General features: G+C 38.8%; 1 protein-coding gene across 5 annotated transcripts in view; it reads left to right on the forward strand.

The window, feature by feature from the left end:
* The window catches only part of ARMH3 (armadillo like helical domain containing 3), a 233,335-nt gene that overhangs the window by 70,212 nt on the left and 137,220 nt on the right, over positions 1-25,903 (forward strand). For all 5 annotated transcript variants that reach the window (XR_012133065.1, XM_073240515.1, XM_037001303.2 and 2 more), the window contains exons 18-20: positions 1,081-1,150; positions 2,238-2,298; positions 13,826-13,914. Coding sequence is in view for 4 of the 5 variants with exons in the window: in XM_073240515.1 (XP_073096616.1) it covers positions 1,081-1,150; positions 2,238-2,298; positions 13,826-13,914 (220 nt within the window). In the remaining variant the exon portion in view is untranslated. The remainder of the gene's footprint in view (positions 1-1,080; positions 1,151-2,237; positions 2,299-13,825; positions 13,915-25,903) is intronic.

Here is a 25,903-nt window from a genome sequence, read left to right on the forward strand (position 1 = left end):
GCTGTGCAACACAGTGAAGACAAGTAGTGATTCTGTAGCATCTTACTATGTTGAAGGACAGTGACTGTGAAGTTGGTGACAAGTAGTGATTTTACAGCATCTTACTATGTTGATGGACAGTGACTGTGAAGGGGGATGTGGGGGGGACTTAGTGAAGGGGGGAGCCTAGTAAACATAATGTCCTTCATGTAATTGTAGATTAATGATACCAAAATAAAATAAAAAAATATATATATATCACATTGACATGGATGGAGCTAGAGGGTATTATGCTCAGTGAAAGACAAGTATCAAATGATTTCACTCATCTGTGGAGTATAAGAACAAAGCAAAAACTGAAGTAACAAAACAGCAGCAGACTCACAGAACCCAAGAATGGACTAACAGTTACCAAAGGGAGAGGGACTGGGGAGGATGGGTGGGAAGGGAGGGATAAGGGGAAAAGGGGGCATCATGATTAGCACACATAATGCAGGGGGTGTGCACGGGAAGGCAGTATAGCACAGAGAAAACAAGTAGTGACTCTACAGCATCTTACTATGCTGATGGGCAGTGACTGTAATGGGATATGTGGTGGGGACTTGACAATGGGGGGAATCTAGTAATCACAGTGTTGCTCATGTAAGTGTATATTAATGATACCAAAAAAATATATGTATATATATCACATTGAGGTTTGCATTTGAAGCTTCCTTTTGTTTTTGGCAGATGCTACTGTTGCTCTGCCTGTACAGTCACCTTCTTTTCTTAATTAGCATTTTATCAAAGGAAAATACCAATTTTCTTTGTTAGTAATGTGACTTGTATAGATAAAATCAAAGTAAAAACAACAGCTTTCCCATTGTAGTATCCTCCAGTGCATTTTGGGGCTGTGAATTGTTTTTGTCCCAGGTCTGCATTGATAACCGAGAAACATTTATAAGCTCTCCTGGCACCCCCCACCCACCACCACCACTAGATAAAAGAGAAAGAAAAGGTAACATCTCTGTAGTAGGGATTTTATTTCCGTGAAAGACATGATGATGAGCTCTTGGACATCAGTTCAGATGTCTACTAATTTCATTTCTTTTTTGTGTGAAGCCTATGAGACACAGGAAGAAGGCAGCAGACAAGAATCTTCCCTGCCGTCCTTTAGTATGTGCAGTACTGGGTGAGTGTCATCAAACTTGGGATTTTTGTGAGCCAGTGACAGGTTTTCATGATTAAGATGAGGGATAGATTCTGGTTGATGTGCTTCTTTCTCAGAGAAGGAGTTACTAGTTATGTTTCTTCCCTGGCCTAAGAAACTATGTTTATTGTTGAGTTTGGTAAAGCAATCCATGAATAGAATGCTTAATTAAAGGGTGCTCTTGTTCAAAGAAAAAGATCTTTCCAGGGAGACAAATTGTTAAGTCTAAACTTGATACATGCTTTAAATTTGTAAAATATGTTACTCCTGACCAAGATTTCTAATTCTTCCTTCCCTTTCCTGGTCCAAATTGATGTGTCAGCTGGCCAGGAGGCTTGAAGTTCAAGGTTCGGACATGTAAAATTTCATCTGAGTAAATTAAATTGAGATGAAGCTGACAGTGCTGACAGATAGGGGGCTATATCTTAAGTAATTTTGTCTATCCAGAATTCTACATTTTCCTCAGGGGAATGATCTGAACTCTTAATCCCATTTCACTTGGCTATTAAGCATTCATTCCTAAATCTACTTGATTTTAGAAATAGTAATTAAGTCTCTTTAATAAACCTCTATTGACCCAAAGCCCCATAGACTATTTCAGTCAATATCTGTTAAATTGATTATAATAGTGAGATGAGATATACTGACATAGCTTTATTGCTGAGTCTCTGGTTACATGGATGTGATCCACAATTTCTTCTCTGCTTGCCTCATCACTCAGTTCTCAGAGTTTGACTTCCCTCTGGTATTGTGCATTAGTGCCATGGTATGAAATGTCTGTATAATGAAATCTTCCTTGTATCTGAATTTGTTGGCAGGTCAAGGTATTCTCCTGGAAGTGGGCGAGTGAACTAATTTTCTTGTTACTTTACAAGTGGCAGGTGGTGAAAAGTATTGCAAAAAGTACCCTATATAAAATAAATTTAAGTGCATGTGAGTAAAGATGTGATTAGTGGATGTTATTCAGCATGAGTGCAGTGTACTCAGAAGGCTTTTTCCCAGCTCAAAGGCAATGAATATGAATGAATTTCATTCTGGTTGATCTAACTTTTCTCCTTTCTCTACTCAGACCTGATGGTAGAGTTTATTGTAACACACATGATGAAGGAGTTTCCTATGGATCTCTATGTGTAAGTACCATGGTTAATGTGTGCAAATCTATTTTATAGAATTGAATGATAGGAAACAAAATTTATATAGTCACATAATTCCTATGTATACTCTAGGAAAAACACATTTATATGTGGAGAGGTGTCAGGGAGCCTGTTATGGCCTGGAATTATACATCTTTCCAGAAGAAGGAAAAAGCACAAACCACAATTTGGATTCCACACATACCTTCATTAACACCATTAGGCACACTGCATGAAGAGTAGGGCTGATGCAGTGAAGCAGTGATCATGGGTGGCTGTTGTAATTAAAGGATAGGGAATATCAGCAGACCAGTTAGTTATCCCTAGATTTTGGCATAAAAGTTGTCCCCAGTAGTTAGAAGGTAGAGAAAGGCCAGAGAGATACAGCTTCTGGTCCATTCTTAGTCCACATTGTCCTAAGAGCCTAGTCAAAACTCTGCTTAGCTAGGCAGATTTTATATATATATATATCTATGTATGTATGTATGTATATATATATATAGCCTCACTGGATGATTCCTGCCTCCTGAGGAGATCTGATTGTTTATCAACCAATACATCTATAAGCAACTGAAAACCATCATATTTTCATAAGGTCTCCCTTTGTTGTTTCTGTATTTTCCTTACCTTTAATGTCCAACAACAGCTGTGCCACATTAGTGTGATCCCAAATATGTGTATTATCTTTATTCCTTAAAAAGCATCTGAACTGAGTCTGAAAACAGAATTAGTACCTCCATTTTTTGAGCAAGAGAGCAGGTTGGTACACAGCAAGCTCAGGGTACCACATTCCAGTGCCAGGCCTGGGATCTGGGGAGATAGGAAGGATGTTACTCTGGATAGCACAGACCTCCAGCTTTTAGACTGTTGGAAGCTATGTAGTTTTGGTTTCCTAGGTATGAAATAATGATACAGATTTTACGTTTAGGTATGTAGATTGCAGATTGCAATTTTTTATATCTTTTGGGTGTTTAGGAGTAAGCTTGCTCCTTTATATCAACTCAAAGACCATGGAAACACTGCTTTTCTTATAACACCTAAGAGTTTCCTGCTTGTTTTAGATGGGATCTCTGAACCTCAGTACTTTAGGGATCAGATTTGTTTTGCTACATATAGACTTTATTTCTAGCTTGATAATCTTATGCTCTAGGTTTTAGGGTGTGCTGTTTATTTTGTAGTATATTGTTATACTTTCAGTTTTCTCATTTTCCAAGTAAGGAAACTGAGGCTGCAGAGATCAAATGCTTTGTCCAGAGTTCCTGTTAGTAAGTACCATTGCCCGGACTTGAACCTAGATTTTCTTCATGTGAAACTTAGGCTATTGCTGTCTCCTCTCTTTTTAAATTTTATTTATTTATTTATTTATTTTTTATTAAGGTATCATTGATATACACTCTTATGAAGGTTTCACAAGAAAAACAATGTGATTATTACATTCACCCTTATTATCGTGTCCACCCCCCACCAAACCCCATTGCAATCACTGTCCATCAGTGTAGTAAGATGCCACAGAGTCCCTATTTGTCTTTTGTGAGCTACACTGTCTTCCCTGTGACCCCACACACTATTGCCATCTTTTCTTAGGTGTGTTAGTTATTGCTGTGTAACAAACCCCAAAACCGAGTGGTGTAAAACATATTTATTATTTCATGGTTTCTGTGGCTCAGAAATCTAGGAACAACTTAGCTGAGTAATTTTGACATAGGGTTTCTCACAATACTGCAGTTACAGTGTTAGCTGGGACTGCAGGCATCTGAGGCTGTACTGGGGCTGGAGAAGCTCACTTAAATGGTTGTTGGCAAATCTCAGTTCCTTGCCACATGGGTCTCTTCATAGGGTTGCTTGACATGACAGCTGGCTTCCCCCAAAGCAAGTAATCCAAGAAAGAAAGAGAAGAGTGAGTGTTCAGGATGGAAGCCATGGTGACTTTTATAACCTGTTGTCAAATGACATACCATTTCCATTGGTCACACACACCAACCCTCATACAAGGTGGAAAGGGACTACCCAAGGTTGTGAATGCTAGGAGGTTCATTCAGTGGAGGCCATCTCAGATGCAGACTGACTACCACATACCTTGTAAGTTGCATACCTACCTAGTAAGTTGCATCACCATGCTTCAGATTCAAGTCTCTTTGACCCCAGAGGCTGTATGCTTAACTATTACTCTGATAAGTGACAAAGGAAAGATTTGTGTAGGGTGACTCATGCTGACTGGGGCATCAGAGAAGACATCAGAGAAGGTTGCATTTGACCCGAGTAAAGAACAAACAGTAGTTTTCTCTGTGGAGTTATGGTGGAGGGACATACCAAGCAGAGGACCAGCATGTTCAAAGGCTTGGAGGCTTGAGAGTGTGGCATATTTGGAGAATAGAAAGTAATTCAGGATGATTAAAGAGTAGGGTGCATGGAGGAAGAATAGGAGAGTAGAAAAAAGGTTGCCTGAGATTGAGTGGGTGATGGGGAACAATTGAAGGTGAGATGACACGTTAAGTTTGTGTGTTTAGTACATAGAGTTACAGGTTTGTATCTGTCCATCCAAACCCTCACATCCCAGCCAATGAACCTGGTCTACATAAATATTTTAACTCCCTCCTCCCCTTAGTTCCTAACTTTTTTTGTATTGCCTTGCTTTCTTAGTTGCTTTTTCTACCTGCTCCCTAATTGAATGTCCTGAGGTTAGAGAAGATGGAGAAGATAATGAGGCATCAAGCTGACAGTGGCTGGGCAGAAGGTCCCACCCTCAGGCTGAATTCACTTTCTTCATTACTACCCATGGGCATATTTCCAGATCTTCCTTGCTCCCCTCCAACCCTCTTTCTAGTTTTTGGCATTTGGAGAATCAAATCCTTTTTAGGTGAACTTATCTACTCCCAGCCAGACAGCAGGCCCGATTGCTGCTGTCACTTCTCATTATGTACTACTTTTCAGCAGCACACAGCAGAATGAGAAATTGAAAGCCAAATGGATTTCTACATTTCAGATAGGTTTATAAGCCTCCTGGTGAAATATGAAGAAATAGAGAGTATGGAAAGACTTAACACTCAAAGCCAGAATCTGGGTCAGAAAAGAAGTTTCACATCTGTGTATGAATGCTGTAGGTAAAGTAATAATGGGGGAAGGAGCTTATGCAAAAAAAGAAGAAAGAAAAGTCTTGCCTGCAGCAGTTAAGAGGCGGCAAAACCCAACTAATTAATATCCACTATTGGCTGTACAGGGTTTTTTTTGCTGCTACGCCCATAGCTGCCACAGGATTTGGGAGTGAGAGGAAATAGTCTCTGAAGAGAGTAAACTTTCCTTTAAGTTACTCTTACATGGAAAACTTGGAGAAAACTCTCTCTGTCAGAGAATTCCCAAACCTGTGGTTAGGCATCAGAAGAAACTAGAGACTTCAGTGGACCCCACAAGAAAATTTAGGTTAAAGTGGAACTGTCTTTGTTGAAATAGGAAACCACTACATGCAATAAAGGAAGCAGTAAATTTGGGGTCATTCAGTCAGTATATATTTTTAAGATTGTAGCAGTTGTTAAAATTTTCATTCTGTGTGGTAAATAATACTAAGTTATTTAAACCATAAGGCTGATGGTGTCACTGTCCATTAGCATAGTAAGATGCTATAGAGTCACTACTTGTCTTCTCTGTGCTATACTTCCTTCCTTGTGCCCTCCCTATATTATGTGTGCTAATCATAATGCCCCTTAATCCCCTTATCTCTCCCTTCTCACCTACCCTCCCCAGTCCCTTTCCCTTTGGTAACTATTAGTCCATTTTTGGGTTCTGTGAGTCTGCTGCTGTTTTGTTCCTTCAGTTTTGCTTCGTTGTTATACTCTACAAATGAGGGAAATCATTTAGTACTTGTCTTTCTCTGCCTGGCTTATTTCACTGATTATAATATCCTCTAGCTCCATCCATGTTGTTGCAAATGGTAGGATTTGTTTCTTTCTTATGGCTGAATAGTATTCCATTGTGTGTATGTTGCACATAATCTTTATCCATTCATCTACTGATGGACACTTAGGTTGCTTCCATTTCTTGGCTATTGTAAATAGGGCTGCAATAACCATAGGGGTGCATCTGTCTTTTTCAAACTGGGCTCCTGCATTCTTAGGGTAAATTCCTAGGAGTGGAATTCCTGGGTCAAATGGTATTTCTATTTTTAGTTTTCTGAGGAACTTCCTTATTGCTTTCCACAATGGTTGAACTAGTTTACATTCCCACCAGCAGTGTAGGAGGAATCCCTTTCTCTGCATCCTCGCCAGCATTTGTTGTTCCTAGTCTTTTCTATTTTGACCATCCTAACTGGTGTGAGGTGATATCTCATTGTGGTTTTAATTTGCATTTCCCTGATGATTAGCGATGTGGAGCATCTTCTAATGTACCTGTTGACCATCTGAATTTCTTCTTTGGAGAATTGTCTGTTCATATCCTCAGCACATTTTTCAATAGAGTTATTTGCCTTTTGGATGTTGAGGCATGTGAGTTCTTTATATATTTTGGATGTTAAACCTTTGTTGGATATGTCATTTACAAATATATTCTCTCATACTGTAGGATGCCTTTTTGTTCTGTTGATGGTGTCTTTTGCTGTACAGAAGCTTTTTAGCCTGATGTAGTACGATTTGTTCATTTTTGATTTTGTTTCCCTTGCCTGAGGAGATGCGTTCGGGAAAAAGTTGCTCATGTTTATACTCAAGAGATTTTTGCCTATGTTTTCTTCTAAGAGTTTTATGGTTTCATGACTTACATTCAGGTTTTTGATCCATTTTGAGTTTACTTTTGTGTATGGGGTTAGACAATAATCCAGTTTCATTTTCGTGCATGTAGCTGTCCAGTTTTGCCAACACCAGTTATTGAAGAAGCTGTCATTTCCCCATTGTATATCCATGGTTCTTTTATTATATATTAATTGACCATATATGCTTGGGTTTATATCTGGGCACTCTAGTTCTGTTCCATTGGTCTATGGGTCTGTTCTTGTGCCAGTACCAAATTGTCTTGATTACTGTGGCTTTGTCGTAGAGCTTGAAGTCAGGGAGTGTAATCCCCCCCAGCTTTATTCTTCCTTCTCAGGATTGCTTTGGCTACTCGGGGTCTTTTGTTGCTCCATATGAATTTTAGAACTACTTGCTCTAGTTCGTTGAGGAATGCTGTTGGTATTTTGATCGGGATTGCATTGAATCTGTAGATTGCTTTAGGCAGGATGGCCATTTTGACGATATTAAATTCTTCCTACCCAAGAGCATGGGATGAATTTCCATTTGTTAGTGTCCTCTTTAATTTCTCTTAAGAGTGTCTTGTAGTTTTCAGGGTATAGGTCTTTCATTTCCTTGGTTAGGTTTATTCCTAGGTATTTTATTGTTTTTGATGCAACTGTGAATGAAATTGTTTTCCTGATTTCTCTTTCTGCTAGTTCATTGTTAGTGTATAGGAATGCAACTGATTTCTGTGTATTGATTTTGTATCTTGCAACTTTGCTGAATTAAGATATTCTAGTAGTTTTGGAGTGGAGTCTTTAGGGTTTTTTATGTACAATGTCATGTCATCTGCAAACAGGGACAGTTTAACTTCTTCCTTGCCAATCTGGATGCCTTTTATTTCTTTACGTTGTCTGATTGCCGTGGCTAGGACCTCCAGTACTATGTTGAATAAAAATGGGGAGAGTGGGCATTCTTGTCTTGTTCCTGATCTTAAAAGAAGGGGTTTCAGCTTCTCGCTGTTAAGTATGATGTTGGCTGTGGGTTTGTCACATGTGGCCTTTATTATGTTGAGGTACTTGCCCTCTATACCCATTTTGTTGAGAGTTTTTATCATGAATGGGTGTTGAATTTTGTCTAATGCTTTTTCAGCATCTGGGGAGATGATCCTGTGGTTTTCGTCCTTTGTTTTGTTGATGTGGTAATTTATGACATTTTATATATTCATTCTGTTGATAGACATTGGGTTGTTTATACCTTGCAGTTATGAATAATGCTGCTTTGAACATTCATGCATAAGTTTTTGTGTGGATATCTTCAATTTTCTTGTGTATTTATGGTAGAATTAGTGGGTCATATGGTAAACTCTATGCTTAACATTTTTTTTTGGTATCATTAATCTACAATTACATAAGGAACATTATGTTTACTAGGTTCCCCCCTTCACCAAGTCCCCCCCACAACCCCCATTACAGTCACTGTCCATCCGCATAGTAAGATGCTGTAGAATCACTACTTGTCTTCTCTGTATTGCACAGCCCTCCCTGGGCCTCCCCCAACATTATACATGCTAATCGTAATGCCCCTTTTCTTCCCCCACCCCTTATCCCTCCCATCCCACCCATCCTTCCCAGTCCCTTTCCCTTTGGTAACTATTAGTCCATTCTTGGGTTCTGTGATACTGCTGCTATTTTGTTCCTTTGGTTTTTTCTTTGTTCTTATACTCCACATATGAGTGAAGTCATTTGGTACTTGTCTTTCTCCACCTGGCTTATTTCACTGAGTATAATACCCTCTAGCTCCATCCATGTTGTTGCAAATGGTTTGTTTTCTTCTTACGGCTGAATAATATTCCATTGTGTATATGTACCACATCTTCTTTATCCATTCATCTACTGATGGACACTTAGGTTGCTTCCATTTCTTGGCTATTGTAAATAGTGCTGTGATAAATATAGGGCTGCATTTGCCTTTTTCAAACTGGGCTGCTATATTTTTAGGGTAAATTCCGAGAAGTGGAATTCCTAAGTCAAATGGTATTTCTATTTTGAGCTTTTTGAGGAGCCTCCATACTGCTTTCCACAATGGTTGAACTAATTTACATTCCCACCAGCAGTGTAGGAGGGTTCCCCATTCTCTGCAACCATGCCAACATTTGTTGTTGGTTGTCTTTTGGATGGTGGCCATCCTTACTGGTGTGAGGTGATACCTCATTGTGGTTTTAATTTGCATTTCTCTGATGACTAGTGATATAGAGCATCTTTTCATGTGTCTGTTGGCCATCTGAATTTCTTCTTTGGAGAACTGTTTGTTAGTTTTGCCTGTAGTTAGTATTTGATTGTTCCGCTTTCTTTGCTGTGATTTTATTTTCTATGGTGACATCTATTTAGCCTTAGGAGTGCTTCCATCTAGAGCACTCCCTCTAAAATACCCTGTAGAGTGGTTTGTGGGAGGCAAATTCCCTCAACTTTTGCTTGTCTGGCAATTGTTTAATCCCTCCTTCATATTTAAATGATAATCGTGCTTGATACAGTATTCTTGGTTCAAGACCCTTCTGTTTCATTGCATTAAATATATCATGCCATTCTCTTTTGGTCTGTAAGGTTTCTGTTAAGAAGTCTGATGCTAGCCCAATTGGTTTTCCTTTGTTGTTGACCTTTTTTCTCTCTCTGGCTGCCTTTAATACTCTGTCCTTGTCCTTGATCTTTACCATTTTAATTATGTGTCTTGGTGTTGTCCTCCTTGGGTCCCTTCTTTTGGGAGTTCTGTATGCTTCCATGATCTGAGAGACTATTTCCTCCCCCAGTTTTGGGAAGTTTTCAGCAATTATTTCTTCAAATACACTTTCTATGCCTTTTTCTCTCTCTTCTTCTTCTGGTACCCCTATAATGCAGATATTGTTCTGTTTGGATTGGTCACACAGTTCTCTTAATATTCTTTCATTCCTGGAGATCCTTTTATCTCTCTCTGCATCAGCTTCTGTGTGTTCCTGTTCTGTGATTTCTATTCCATTAATGGCCTCTTGCACCTCATCCATTCTGCTTTTAAGTCCTTCCAGAGATTGTTTTATTTCTGTATTCTCCCTCCCAACTTTATCCGTTAGCTCTTGCATTTTTCTCTGCAGCTCCATCAGCATGGTTATGACTTTTATTTTGAATTCTTTTGCAGGAAGATTGCTTAAATCTGTCTCCCCAGGTTCCCTCTCAGGGGATGTCTGTGTGATTCTGGTCTGGATCAAATTCTTCTGCCTTTTCATGGCTATAGAGGTAGTCATGGGCAGTTGGCACGTGTGTTAGCTGGGAGAACAAAGTCCCTTCCTGCTTGCCATTTGCCTTCCTCTCCTGCGAGAATGGCGACCCCTTGTGGCTTGTGCTGGGCAGCTGCTTGCCCACCAGGCCTCTGACTCTGGCCCGGGCGGCTGCCGGGGAGGCTCTGCACGGCTGCTGTGGGTGTGCCTGGTCTCAGGCTGCTGCTCCGCTATGGTGGGTCTGCGCTGGAAGGGGAACAGGCAGGAGGCTGTTTATCACCATGAGGGGCCTTAGAGCTGCACTGCCACCCAGGGTTTTAGGGTACCCGGGGTTCCCCGGGATTCCCAGCTGCTGGGCTGAGTGTCCCGGGATGCTTCTGTCCAGCGGTGAGGCTCCTGGCCCTTTAAGACTTTCAAAAAGCACTCGCTTTTCTTTTGTCCCAGAGGCGCTGGCTGTGGGGACCCGCTCGCAGTTTTAGTGTTCTGTTTCCCTAGTATCCAGCACACCATGCTCTGTGTGTCTGTGCTCCCAGTGCAAATGACTAGGACTGAGTATTTAGCAGTCCTGGGCTCCCACTCCCTCCCCTCTCTGACTCCTCTCCTCCCGCAGGGGAGCTGGGGTAAGGTGCGCTCCAGTCCCGCCAAGCTGTGGCTTGTATCTTATCCCCTTTGTGAGGCGCTGGGTTCTCGCAGGTGTAGATGTAGCCTGGCTGTTGTACTGTTTCTTCTGGTCTCTCTTTTAGGAATAGTTGTATTTGTTGTATTTTCAAAAATATATGTGGTTTTTGGAGTAAATTTCCGCTGCCCTACTCATGCCACCATCTTATCTCCTCCCCTGATGTGTCTTATGCTTAACATTTTGAGGAACTTCTAAACTGTTTTCCAAAGTGGTTTTATTCATTTTATATTTCCACCAGCAATGTATGAGGGCTCCCAATTTTGCTACATCTTTACTACAGCCAAGGTTTTTGTTTTCACTTGGACGTTTTCCCCCTTTGACAAAAGTAGAAAGGTCATTAACTTGACTCAAGAGGTGACAGTGTAAAACGTGCAGTATTTAGATTCTTGATTCATAGTTTAACATGTTACTTTGCATGTTATTCTTTCATGATCTTTCCATTGTGTTTCCTGACACCCACTGCCAAGGATTTTTAAACAGGATTGCAGTGAGATGAGGAAATAGTTTGATGAGTTTTGAGAAATTTTCCATCCTTTTAACAACCATCCCAATCAAGATACAAAACCTTCTATACTCCAGAAAGTTCTTTGTGTCCCTTTCTAGAGGATATTAAAATTTTTTTAAATGAATTTAAATGGTGGACTTAGCTGTAAAATATAGGAGAAAATTTGGAGAAAATAGAAAAAGAGAAAAAACAGAATTCACCTATAATTTTTCCAGCCAAAAAAAAGCAACCACTGCTAACATCAAAATTAAATATTTTTAAAAATTATATCTTTGAATATAGTTGTGACTATTATCATATATTTAATTGTGTCCAGTTTTGCCTATGTTTTTTCATTTACTATTATAACATAAATATCTTTTTGTATTGTAAAAATTTTCATGAATGTAGTTCTTTTTTTTTTTTTCTTTGACATAACTTCTTGTAGAGTAACATAAGCATGTATAGGTTTTAACAAACTACTAATTACATTGCGTACACGCATTAACAGAATAGGAAGACAGATACATAACGAAAGCAGACCTACAATTACCAGCCATATCCAGTGAAACCAAGAAAACCAGTTAGGTACCCTAGGCAATGAATGTAGTTTTTAAAAGCTTTATGGGGTTACATTGTATGTACATCCATTAATCTCCTTGGGCTGCCAAACACAAAAAACATGGTGGCTTAAACAACAGAAATTTATTTTCTCATGTTTCTGGAGGCTTGCAAGCCAAGATCAAGGAGCCCGTACCTTTGCTTTTTCCAGAGGCCTCTCTCCTTGCTTATAGATGACCACCTTTTTGCTGTGTCCTCTCATGGCCTTTCCTCTCTACGGGAGTACTGCTGGTGTCTCTTCCTTTTCTTATAAGGAAGCCAGTCCTGTCAGATTAGGGTCCTACCCTCTTGACCTTATTTAAATTTAATTACCTCCTTAAGGGTCTTATCTCCAAATAGAGTCATATGAATTTTGGAGGGAGATAACTTAGTACAGAACATACAGCATTTGTAATGACTTGATATTCTCTCAACATTGGACATTCTTTGTGTAGTTTTTTCCAGTTTTCTTTTTTTATAAATAAGATTATTAATTTTTTGTATAGACCTTTTTTTTGTATTCTTGATTAAAGTTAAATTCTCTGGAGTGGTGTTAGTGGGTCAGATGATATGAACATATTAAGACTATTGATAGAGATCACCAAATTGCCTCCTAAATGGGCCCCATACCAATTGTACTTTGTCTGACAATGTGTGAGTAGCTGTTTTGCTGTATCTTTGTCAGCATTAAAATCTATATTAATTGACATGCAAAAACAGAATCTTGTTTTGATATGCCTTTTTAAGTGAAGTTGAATGTTATGGAAAAATGTTAACTTTCCATATTTCCCCTCTTGGGGAATGAAGTATTTGTTCTCCCTTTCCTTTGTCCATCTTTCTTATTAGGGGTTTTATTATTTTTCTTATCAATTTGTATAAACATATATTAAGCACAGTAACCCTTTTGTGTCATTTGTTGTAAATGTAATCTCCCTTACATTTGATGTAATCATTATATTTTTTAAAAAGTCACATGAGATTTTCATTTTTTTGGTTGTAAATTTTATCAGTATTTTCCTTTATACTTTCTTCTATGGCTTTTTAAGCTTTCAAAACCCTCCCCTAGTCAGAGATGAAAAAACATTTTTTGTTAGGTTTGTAATGTTTAAAAATGTCTTTTTCCCAACCTCAATCTACTAACTGCTTATTTGGAAATACTCCCTAAAATGTACATGCTGTTGGGGTGTGAATAATGTTGAATATTCTGATGATCAAGACTAGCACTGTCCAGTAGAATTTTTTGTGATGATAGAAACGTTCTGTGTATCTGTGCTGTCCAGTACTGTAGCCACTAACCATATGTGATTGTTGAGCATTTGCTATGTGGTTCGTACAATGGAAGAACTGAATTTTTTATTTAATTTTAATGTAAATAAATTATAAGTTAATTACAAATTCAATCTAAATTTTACTTAAAACTTAAATACAAATTTAAGTAGATCTAAAGATTTAAATTCTTTTGTGTTTTTGCATCCTGTGTTTGAAATACTGAATGCAGTAGTCTAATTCTGGTTCATTGGTGCATCCTTCCTCCTTGGGAATGGTATCAGTAGTGCCTTATTGACTGTTGCCCTGTATGTAGTGATAGCCTTCTTTTTTAGTGATAAAGGCAGTTAGCACAAGCAATGTGTGTGTGTGGAAGGAGGTAATTTATCCACCAGAAAGCTGCTGGTGGAAATTCTTTTCTTTTACATGTGTATGAGTTTGTATCCATTGTCTTCAGTGGCCTTAGCAAAGTTGCCTCACTAAAGAACGGGTATCTGTGGTGAGTTGCACCATATTCTTAGGCTTACCTCAGTTTTTCTCTTTGTGTGTTACAGACGCTGCATTCAGGTAGTGCATAAACTACTTTGCTACCAGAAGAAATGTAGAGTACGCCTGCATTATACCTGGCGGGAACTCTGGTCAGGTAACTTGTTATATTGAATTCATCTTCTTTTCCTGTGTCTTTAATGAGCCCCTAGGCCTGGGCACAAGATAAATTTCTTTCTTTTAACTGTAGTTTCATTTAGGATGGTTTTATTTTCATTTATACTTTCCTGTCATTTCAGCCTTGTTCTAATCAGGACCAGGATATGTCACATATCTATTCCATACTTTCTCTTTTTCCTTCGTCTCACTATATTTTCTTGTCAGCTGGTAGAAACAATTGAATATTTCTTGAGTTCTAATGATTCTTCCTTTGAGTGAGAGTAAGATAGGAGGAGTCAGTACAAACTTGGATTCTCCCTTGGTTCCATTTGGTAGCAGCATATGGACTATAGGGAGACTTCTGTGTGTTTCCTTAAGATGAGTAATCTCAGGAGGAATGTCATAGGGAGAGGGGGTGGAGAAGGGGGTGGAGAGATGGGGGGAATCCTGTTCTTTCTGTTACATCTGGCATTATTACTGTTTACAGACAGTGTCAGTTGTACCACTCCCCTTATGCCAGAGACAAAAACAGCAAATTACAGTGTTTACTTTTGTCTTTGTATTCATTTGGTAGCCCAGTAAAGTCACTGCTATCCCTGCAGGCGAGAAGTGGCTCTTCTCTAAGGGTACAATTAATACTGTCTTGCCACCCCTTTCTTTTGTGCAAAAAATTGGAGGTTTCAGGAAAGCAGAGGAGTCATGTTCCCTGAGGCATTCACTTGCTGATAGGTCCTGTGGCATTTGTGACCTGATGGTAGAATAAAGCCCTCTCCAGATGATTATAGTGATGAATGGTTGCCCCACCCGTGGGAGAGTTTCTCTGTGTTCTCAGCAGAGGAGGGTGTGTTAGTGTCAGAGGCTTTATAAGAAACAGGCCAGTAACCCCACCCCTTTCCATGGAATTCATCTCACATGTTGTGACACATGGTTTCCTCCAAACCCAATTTGGCCTTCTAAATTTAGTCCTCCATAATGGGAAGTAGAGATCTTTAATTAATGGATTAACAAGTTTTTTGCAGTTGCTGCCTATAGTGGTGAAGGGGGAATAGGAGAATAACATGAAGTAGCAATAGTGGCATTTTGGTATTTTAGGAGAAAAGAGTATGATTGTAAGAGTTAGAAATTGAGGGAATTGTCAGAAGATCTAAAGAGTGATCAAAAGAGATTGAAATGACTAAAGTTGGTAGAATTTCTTAGGTAGGAATAATTCTTTTTAATGTAAAGGACTTCTATGCCTGTGGATAGTTATATGAATGTTAAACTCCAGAAATATTTAGGATTAAAGAGGAAACACAAAAATGTTGCAAATCTGTGGGCGTTGATACAATTGCAGGACTTATAACAAGTACAAATGGTTTATATCTATAACTGGGATGAAGTAGCACTAAAGAGTTGGTGGTAGTAGTTGTTTCTGCCTGCTTTTAATTCTTTTCTGGTTTTAATTTCTCTTGTATTCTACTTTCTTTCCTTTCTTTATATCCTAGCCATACTGTCTCAGGGCCCTACAATCTCTCTGGCTTTTCTCCCATCCTCATCTGTTGTCCTCTTCCTCATTGTCCTGTTACATTGACTCTTCCACATTGCCTCCTACTGTTCACCCTGGTCTGTCTCCCTGGGGCCCAGAGCTTCCCATTACTCTCCTACCTCTACCTGGTATTCTATCCTTTGTGCTATTGTCATACATTGTACTTTTACGTATGTATGTTATAAACCCCAAAATACATTGTGATCCATTTTATTTAGAGGGGCAGTCTTTTATATTTATCTTTTCTGGATCTTAGCAGCTTACCATTCTGGCTAGGAAATTATAAGGCAGGAGACCATTCTTTAACCTGTGTTGGTCAGTTCATTTTATGTTTTGAATACTTTGTCACATTCAGCTCTGTTTGTAGTTATGTGCTAGCTGAGGATTGATTGATTGGCATTCTAAGGCCCTTAATTTTGAGAGGAGGTGTAGGTGAGTGTCATTAGTGAGGCTTGTACGACTGCTTGTTTCTATGGCGTAGGCATTTGTACTAGAGTTTTCTGTCAAGTGAGGCTAGCTCCTTTTCCTACATAGGCTAGGTAAGCGCTCCAGGAACCCTGGATCCCTGTGTTCATACATGGAGTGTACAGTGAGATGCAGAGCAGCAGGTGTTAAGGAAAGCTGCAAAATGCTACACTACATCTGATGCATCAGAACCCATAATACTGTATAATATTGCACTCAGTGAATATAAATGTGGCTATGGTGGATCCACCCACTCCTTGGCTGGTACTACTCCTCATATGTTAATATGCCCATGTTTTCCCTCTTTCTTTGCCTTTTAGATTTAATGGATTTGAGGGAGGTATGCAAAACTCATCATGGCAAATATGCTTATGTGTATAGATGCCTGCCTATACATGTGCTGCAAACTTTAATTAATTTTATTTATATATAAGACTGGTAAGGCATGTGTTATTAGATCAGACACGCAGAAGCCCTTGGGTGTCTAGGAAGCAGATGGCTAGGGTCCAAATGCCTTTTGTCATTTGGGATGTGGGTGTTTAGTTTTATTGCACTTCAAGTGGTGATTTTTATTCATTTCTATGCTGTTTGACTATAATACTCTGTTATTGGGGAGGATGCCACTGGTCACCTTCCAAATTCCCATATGGAATTCCTAGGTTTGGTCTTAAGGACATAGAGGAGATAACTGTATTTGTTGGGGTTTTCATCCTGCCTGAATGTTGGTTTTACAGATACAAGCTCTGACCTACTCCCTGCTGCCACTGTCTATTTATATGAAGCCTGTCACCATGGTATCTGAGTATGTGGGGAATTATATTTAGGCTATCTTCAACTAGATTATGGAAAGGAAGAAGTCTTTCCTTTCTCAGTGCCCTCTTTTTAGCAAACACTATTTTCCACCAAACTATGGAAAGTTCAAAAGCTCTTTTTTGACCTACAGGCTTCATAGATCTCCTATTTTGAGTAAAAGGTTAGGTCTTAAAACTCTCTGTATAGAAACAGAAAACTGTATTTTAGGATAAGAGCCTAGTGAAATACTTCTTTGCCTTTGAAAATATAATGGAAGGTATGATCTCTGTGTCCAGAAACATGTCCATTTGCACATACATGTTTGGCATATAATTTCAGAGGATTCATGGACTCTCTGAGCCCACCCATGATCCCAGGTTAAGAATCCCTGTCTTAATTTTAAGTTCCATTACCTTCCAGTTAATTCTGTTTTCACGGAGTATCTTAGTATGTGATTAAGTATTTTTTTCTTTATTTACTGATCATACTTCATTCTTCCTGGGAACTTTAGCTTAGCCATCTCTAAATTTTTTGAGGCTAAAGACCAGTTGTTTACCAAGTTTTATTTTCTGCGTCTTCTTACAGCACTTTGGGCTTCTATTTTAGCATATCAGATTGTTTGCTGTGTTTGCATATAGCTGCACAACAATTTGTTTAAATATCTATCTTTCCTCTTAAAAAAGTTCCTGGAGAGCAGGGACTGTGTTTTAATCATTGTTTTAACCCCCAGCACACTGCTTGGCTTACAGAAGGGGCTCAATAAACACTTGAACGAATAAATAAATTGATAAATGGTTATGTAGAATGTTCCATTCCAAAACAACATCAACCCCACCAAAATTACCCAGTAGGATGTTTGTTGTCTTGTTCTGTTGAGCCAACTTCATCACCTTTTTATTTGAATTGTTGATGTGAAAGGGAGTGATAGGTAATTTATCTTTCCTTTTCTCTTTCTTCTTTACCTACAGATACATGGATTGCTTTTAACCAAATAAAAATGGAAACTTTGATGATTTCTAAGCCATTAACTAAAGGATGAGGCAGAATGTTTAGAGAGCAGTCTGTAGTTGTTGGAGAGGGAAATACTTGAACAGAATTTTATGGATTCAGCTTATTTCACTTCCAATGCAGGCAGAAGGGGCATTGGGGAGGTAGCCTGCTTTTAAATTGTGTAGCTTTCCACAGTCTGAAAACATGGGTTGATTTAAAGGCAGATTTACACTGCCATTTTATATTTGATGTTTATCTATGGATCACAGTCTTTTTTATCCTTTCACTCTGCCACATTCCTGAGTGATAAGTGATATTTTTATCACCATTTGTTGGGGAAGGGAGTGGAGGCATGGAAGGGTAAGTGGATTTGCTGAGGATCATGGAATTAGACACTAAACAGAGTCCTGATAAGAACTTAGAGTTCCTAACTCCTATCCTCAGATGCAGATCACTAGGCAACATTTGCCTCCCTGCAGGAAGAAAGGTTCCCCAAAGCCCCCAAAACAATCTGTTCAGCTTCACTGTGCTAAATTTCAGATACCTACTGGGAAAAATGGAAAACCCAGAGTGTGTCACAGCTTTCTGGATCCAGCTGACTCTCTCATTACTGGCAGAATTCTGTGACTTGATGGTTAGGTACACCTTGAGACTGGTAATTGAGAGCCTTTTGTTGGAAGCTTGTTATATTGTAGGTGTTGTCATATAGGACTGAAAATTTTCATGAGAAAGACTGACCTGAGCCATAGATTTATCTGGTGGTTCTTGTATAGGTATGCTTTGACAGTTTGGCAGCAACTTGTGATTTTGGGAAACTATCCTTTGAACTTTTAGTTGTCTGCTTCTTTAGTTTCTCTTTTAAACTTTTTATTTTGGTATAATTATAGACTCAAAGGAAGTTGCAAAAATAGTGCAGAGAGTTCCTGTACCCTTCACCCAGCTTCCTCCAATGGTGATATCTTATATAACTCTACAACATTGCTGCTTTTAGTTTTGAAGAGGGTATCCGGGTGGGAAAGAACATAGCAGTAAACAGCTAGAGTAGATGGGAAGAGGAATTTTGGCAGCTGCTATTGCTATTTGTTTTTAAAATTGTTTTTAAAATTGTTCTTCCTCTTTTCCCCGTATTTCCTGTAATTTAGGGGAGTATGTTACAAGATATATTCTAAGCTTGATGTGCCTAATTAAGACTGCTCTAGCTTCTGTGTGCAAAAAGATAGAGACTTCTTTCTTCTGTGATAATTCCTCTCAGAGTTAGAATGTTCTAATATACAGGCATTAGAAGGTATTCTCTGTTTCCATAATTCTGTTATGAGAGATTCTGTACAGCCATGTAGAAAGCCCCAGGACTGAGAAAGAATGCCAGGAAACTATTTTTTCCCTCAAATTACCACATTTGGCTAAATCCAAAATTTATACTATTTTGCATTTTTCTCTCATCCCCTCAGAAACTTGGCAGAAGCTAAAGATAAGCATTTCTAACAGGTTTAGCCTGTTAGAGGAAGAAAGATTCCCACCTAAAAGCCCCTAAAAGAGTGAGAAATCTCTGTTCTTTTCTCTGCTGATGAAGTTGCTTCCTATCCAGAGAAATGTCAACTCTCATATGCCCATTAGCATTTTGTCAACTAAAGGAGACAGAGAAAGGAGTAGCTGTGCTTTTGTTGCTCTGTCTATACTAGGTTCTAAAGGAACATATCATTTGGTTTCATTAGGTGTCATCATTCCTGGGATCTCAAGTGAGCAGAACAGGTCTGGTTTTCTGTCATCTTGGCAGAAAGTAAAGTTCTCAGTTCTGTATCAGATGGCTCCACTGAGACATGGTCTTATTGACTTAGAATTTTTTTTTTTACATAATTGAAGTTTTAATTTTGAAATAGAATTAATATGGTTTTTGACCGGGTGATTCATTTATATAGCTCAGAAATTACAATAATAGACAAAGGTATACACAGATAAGTCTCACACCCCATTGACAACCTTTTCAAAAAAATCTGTTCCTGTTATCCTTCCACTGTTTCTTTAGGCAATTAAAGAGGAATATTAGTATATAATAATTTTAAATAATGAAGAAATGAAACAGACACTAGAAGAGGTAATGTATATAGGGAATATTAGGGGTGGTGCAATATTAGGGTAGATAGGCTCTTCAAAGTGGTGATATACACTGAATGCTGATGGGGAACTGAGCTGGCCATTCAGAGATCTGAGTGTTTCAGGGGGAACAACCGGACATGGGAACATACATACCCAATGAGGGGGAAGAATGGCTCAGATTAAGTCAGAGAGAAAGGAGGTCATGTAGGCCTTGGAGAGATCAGATGGCTTTAAGCTACATTTTAAAAAGGGCAGCATGGCCACTGTCTGAAGAACAGATTATAAGCAGGGGCAAGAACAGAAGCAGGAAATATATTCAGTATTTTTGAAGCTGGAAAGACTTGATGGGTTGAGTGAATGGAAGTGAAGGTCTGCTACGGTCATGGTGAAAGTATTACCACAGGGCACATTGGGAGTTTCTGTGTTGCATGAACACCTATCCTGGGGACTTAGCCCCTTCTCTATGAATTTTTTTTTTTAAATTGAAGTCTTCTTTGTGCAATTGTAGCTTATTTCCTGCCCCTGACTTTTAAAGGCTAGTTGACTCTAAAAGTGAGTTAGTTGAGTGAAGAATGTGATTGATCCATTCTTTGCCCCTTTAGGCCTCTTCCCATACATAGCATAACTTCCTAATGTCCGACTAGTATCATCCTTTCTGATTTCAGTGAGATTAAAAGATTTCACCCTTGAATAACAGTGGTCATAGAAAACTTTGAGCTTCTCACATGTCCTCTCATTCCCTTGACTCTGAACCTAAAGTGCTTATCTCAGCCTCTAGGTTCCTGTTTCTCAGTTTGGTGCTAACAGCAACTGTCTTCTCAGTTGAAGGCAAGACAGAGGCTTGTGTTTTGCTGGGCAGTGAGGTTTTCATATAGAATCAGGTTTAAACAACATATCACCCCTAAAAATTGGAGACCTTCCCCCACATTGTGTGTTGATGGGTCACTGAGAAAGTTCTGTTGAAGTTCATCTGCCAGGCTCTGGTGTTTGCCTTCTTCCTTGACCTTCCCTTAAGTCAGAGTTTGCAGAGTCATTAGCAGGTTAGAGTGGAGGGTGCTGGGTGGCTAGTTCATATTTAGGTGTTCCCAGTGACTCCATTGAAAAGATTTTGTTCTGGGGAGGGTTGTCATAAGCCTTGTGACCTTAGTTCTTTCATCTTAGGCATGCCAGGTGGCTCTTCCAGTCACACCTGCATCAGGTAATGGGGCAAGAAGTGAGTCTTACTCCATTGGCTTGAATTATTCACTGGTAAAATCTATTCCTGCTGGTCTAATTTCCAAGAAAAGGTGAAGTTGATTGCCTACCTGCTTCCTACTCTGAGGAAAACCAAGCTTCCCTTTATGTAGTAATTACTTAAAAATTTTTTTTTAAATTTTGAAATATTTCAGATTTGGACTTAGATTTTTTTAAAGGGTGATTTTGGCTCTATCTCAGTTGAGCAATGTTTAAAAAAAATGAGCAGGTGGTATAGGTCTCTAGAAGAAGGCAACAGCTTCTGAGCATACTTAGAGGCAGCTGCACAGAAACGAGGTATATGGGATTCTGCATTTCTCAGAATCTAGGTTCCATACGGGAACTTTCACATAAAGGCTAATTTTCACAATAAAGATGAGGATGGGCAGTAACTATGAGGATTACAGTGCCCCCACGTAAAAGGAGGATTGGAGATAATTGAGAACCTTATGTTCCCTTTTAGCAGATACATTGCAACAACAAGGAAAATGGTAAGATAGAACCTAACTCCCATTTAAAGAAAGGATTTGTTTTTTTTTTTCCATTTCATCTAGAGGATGTGGAGACTTTAGGCAGTGCAGCATCTTGATGCACTTTTTAAAAAATTGTGGTAAAATACACGTAACATAAAAGTTACCATCTTAACCATTTTTAAGTGTACAGTTCAATGGTATTAAATACATTCACACTGTTAGGCAGCCATCACCACCATCTTTCCCTGGAACTATTTTCATCTTGTAAAACTGAAATGCTATACCTATTCAACAATAACTCCCCATTCTTCTTTACCCACCTTTGGCAACCACCATTTCTCTTTCTGTCAATGATTTTGACTACTTTAAGTACCCCATATAAGTGGAATCATACAGTATTTGTCTTTTTATGACTGGCTTATTTCACTTAACATGATGGCCTCAAGGTTTAAGAAATCAGATTCTACCCCTTCCTCAGAGTTCGCTGTTTTTTTATTATTTTTTAAAATTGTTTTTGGGTTTTTCTGACTGTTGTAGGCTATTTTTACTAACAATCAGTCTGAGGTATAAACTTAAATGTCTTTTTAGGTCTTTTCTGAGCCCTTCCTTGGGCATGTGCAGTCGCTTTCTAATTTTTCCTGCATATGCAATTGATATTGAATGTCCTAATTTTTTCTGTGTGTGTGTGTGTGTGTGTGACTTCTTTACTGAATCAGGTAAAGGTTTTGAATATGAGAAGATCATTTCCTCTTTTTTTTGTGCTAGTCACAATGTAATAGCTAACACCAAAACACATTTTTAAATATAATCTGTTACTTCTCTTTTCTCCATTACCTTTTAAAGTCTAGCCCAGTATTCTCCAGTAGACATATAGTGTGAGTCACTTATGTAATTTCAAATTTCTGGTTAACATGAAAAAAAAGGACATAAGTTACAATTAATCTTGATAATGTATCTTGCTTAACCAAGTATATCCAAAGTAGTGTCATTTCAACATGTAGTCAGTAGAAAAATCATTGAGATACTTTGCTTATTTATTTATTTATTATTTTTATATATTTTTATTTATTTTGTTACCATTAATCTACAATCACATGAAGAACATTATGTTTACTAGGCTTCCCCCTTCACCAAGTCCCCCCTACAAACCACATTACAGTCACTGTCCATCAGCATAGTAAGATGCTGTAGAATCACTACTTGTCTTCTCTGTGTTGCACAGCCCTCCACATGCCCTCCCCCTACATTATATATGCTAATCGTAGTGCCCTCTTTCTTTTTCCCCACCCTTATCCTTCCCTTCCCACCCATCCTTCCCAGTCCCTTTCCCTTTGGTAACTGTTAGTCCATTCTTGGGTTCTGTGATTCTGCTGCTGTTTTGTTCCTTCAGTTTTTCTTTGTTCTTACACTCCACATATGAGTGAAGTCATTTTGTACTTGTCTTTCTCCACCTGGCTTAATACCCTCTAACTTCATCCATGTTCTTGCAAATGGTAGGATTTGTTTTCTTCTTATGGCTGAATAATATTCCATTGTGTATATGTACCACATCTTCTTTATCCATTCATCTACTGATGGACACTTAGGTTGCTTCCACATCTTGGCTATTGCAGACAGTGCTGCAGTAAACATAGGGGTGCATCTGTCTTTTTCAAATTGGGCTGCTGCATTCTTAGGGTAAATTCCTAAAAGTGGGATTCCTGGGTCAAATGGTATTTCTATTTTGAGCTTTTTTAGGAACCTCCATACTGCTTTCCACAATGGTTGAACTAATTTATATTCCCACCAGCAGTGTAGGAGGTTTCCCCTTTCTCTGCAACCTCATCAACATTTGTTGTTATTTGTCTTTTGGATGGTGGTGATCCTTACTGGTGTGAGATGATATCTCACTGTGGTTTTAATTTGCATTTCTCTAATTACTAGTGATGTGGAGCATCTTTTCATGTGTCTGTTGGTCATCTGAATTTCTTCTTTAGAGAACTGTCTGTTCAGCTCCTCTGCCCATTTTTTAATTGGATTATTTGCTTTTTGTTTGTTGAGGTCTGTGAGCTCTTTATATATTTTGGATGTCAACCCTTTATCAGATCTGTCATTTATGAAAATATTCTTCCATACTATAGGGTACCTTTTTGTTCTATTGATGGTGTCCTTTGCTGTACAGAAGCTTTTCAGCTTGATATAGTCCCACTTGTTAATTTTTGCTTTTGTTTCCCTTGCCCTGGGAGATATGTTCATGAAGAAGTCGCTCATGTTTATGTCCAAGAGATTTTTGCCTATGTTTTTTTCTAAGAGTTTTATGGTTTCCTGACTTACATTCAGGTTGTTGATCCATTTCAAATTTACTTTTGTGTATGGGGTTAGACAGTGGTCTAGTTTCATTCTCTTACATGTAGCTGTCCAGTTTTGCCAGCACCATCTGTTGAAAAGACTGTCATTTCCCCATTTTATGTCCATGGCTCCTTTATCATATATTAATTAACCATATATGTTTGGGTTAATGTCTGGAGTCTCTATTCTGTTCCACTGGTCTGTGGCTCTGTTCTTGTGCCAGTACCAAATTGTCTTGATTACTGTGGCTTTGTAGTAGAGCTTGAAGTTGGGGAGCAAGATCCCTCCCACTTTATTCTTCCTTCTCAGGATTGCTTTGGTTATTTGGGGTCTTTGGCGTTTCCATGTGAATTTTTGAACTATTTGTTCTAGGTCGTTGAAGAATGTTGTTGGTAATTTGATAGGGATTGCATCGAATCTGTATATTGCTTTGGGCAGGATGGCCATTTTGATGATATTAATTCTTCCTAGCCAAGAGCGTGGGGTAAGTTTCCTTTTGTTAGTGTCATCTTTAATTTCTCTTAAGAGTGTCTTATAGTTTTCAGGGTATAGGTCTTTCACTTCTTTGGTTAGGTTTATTCCTAGGTATTTTATTCTTTTTGATGCAGTTGTGAATGGAATTGTTTTCCTGATTTCTCTTTCTATTAGTTCATTGTTAGTGTATAGGAAAGCCACAGATTTCTGTGTGTTAATTTTGTATCCTGCAACTTTGCTGAATTCCAATATCAGTTCTAGTAGCTTTGGAGTGGAGTCTTTAGGGTTTTTTATGCACAATATCATGTCATCTGCAAATAGTGACAGTTTGACTTCTTCTTTACTGATCTGGATTCCTTGTATATTTCTTTGTTTTGTCTAATTGCCGTGGCTAGGACCTCCAGTACTATGTTGAATGACAGTGGGGAGAGTGGGCATCCTTGTCTTGTTCCTGATCTCAGAGGAAAAGCTTTTAGCTTCTCGCTTTTCAGTATGATGTTGGCTGTGTGTTTATCATATATGGTCTTTATTATGTTGAGGTACTTGCCCTCTATACCCATTTTGTTGAGAGTTTTTATCATGAATGGAAGTTGAATTTTGTTTAATGCTTTTTCAGCATCTATGGAGATGGTCATGTGTTTTTTGTCCTTTTTCTTGATGTGGTGGATGATGTTGATGGATTTTCGAATGTTGTACCATCCTTGCATCCCTGGGATGAATCCCACTCGGTCATGGTATATGATCTTCTTGTACTTTTGAATTCGGTTTGCTAATATTTTGTTGAGTATTTTTGCATCTATGTTCATCAGGGATATTGGTCTGTAATTTTCTTTTTTGGTGGGGTCTTTGTCTGGTTTTGGTATTAGGGTAGAATGTCCTAATTTTTAATGTGTGACTCTGGAAATGGGGAAATTGAAAAATAACGATGGGGGGAAAAGGGGCACTGGCCCTTTAAATCTCCTAGAAGTCACTTATCTGTAGAGGAAAGGGTTTGCAACAGTTGGAGGGGGTTCTTCAGCAATGGGTGCCTGCTTCTTTGTCTGCACCTCTGTGATAAAAAGCAACAATCAGTAATCAGAGCACAGTTCCCCAGTATTTGGAGGACAGAGTCCTTTTTGCCCACTCTAGCTGTCACAAGCTGTGAGCAAGCTGCTCCAGGAACAAGTGTACGGTTTCTTGCCACATGTCTGGGGATGGGTAGCTGTCACTGTGCTAAGAGCTAAAATAGACTGAGATTAACCAAAATTTATCTTCCAAGTCTTCCCTGGAAGTTGCAAACCTTCATCAGAGTCCAGAGTTCCAAAATACTTACATCACACAGATGCTGCCAGTACAATTATTGTCAGGGTGAGGAGAGAGATTCTTGGTATTTCTTCCTCTGCCGTCTTCCCAGAATCCCTTAATGGATGTACTGACTTTTGTGCTCTGTTCAACCTGGAGAGGCTCATAGAATGCAGTCAAAGCTATTTGATTTTCTTGTTTGATTCATTGGCCTGTTTTAGTGACCTGCTTGAATTTGCAGCCAGACAGATGCCTGATTCTGAGAATCCACCTAGTGTATTTTAAAATTATTCTACTGATAGATATTACTTCTAAGTCCTTCCTGGGTCACT

Source organism: Manis javanica, chromosome 7 (genome assembly GCF_040802235.1).
Source record: "Manis javanica isolate MJ-LG chromosome 7, MJ_LKY, whole genome shotgun sequence".
NCBI lineage: Eukaryota > Metazoa > Chordata > Mammalia > Pholidota > Manidae > Manis > Manis javanica.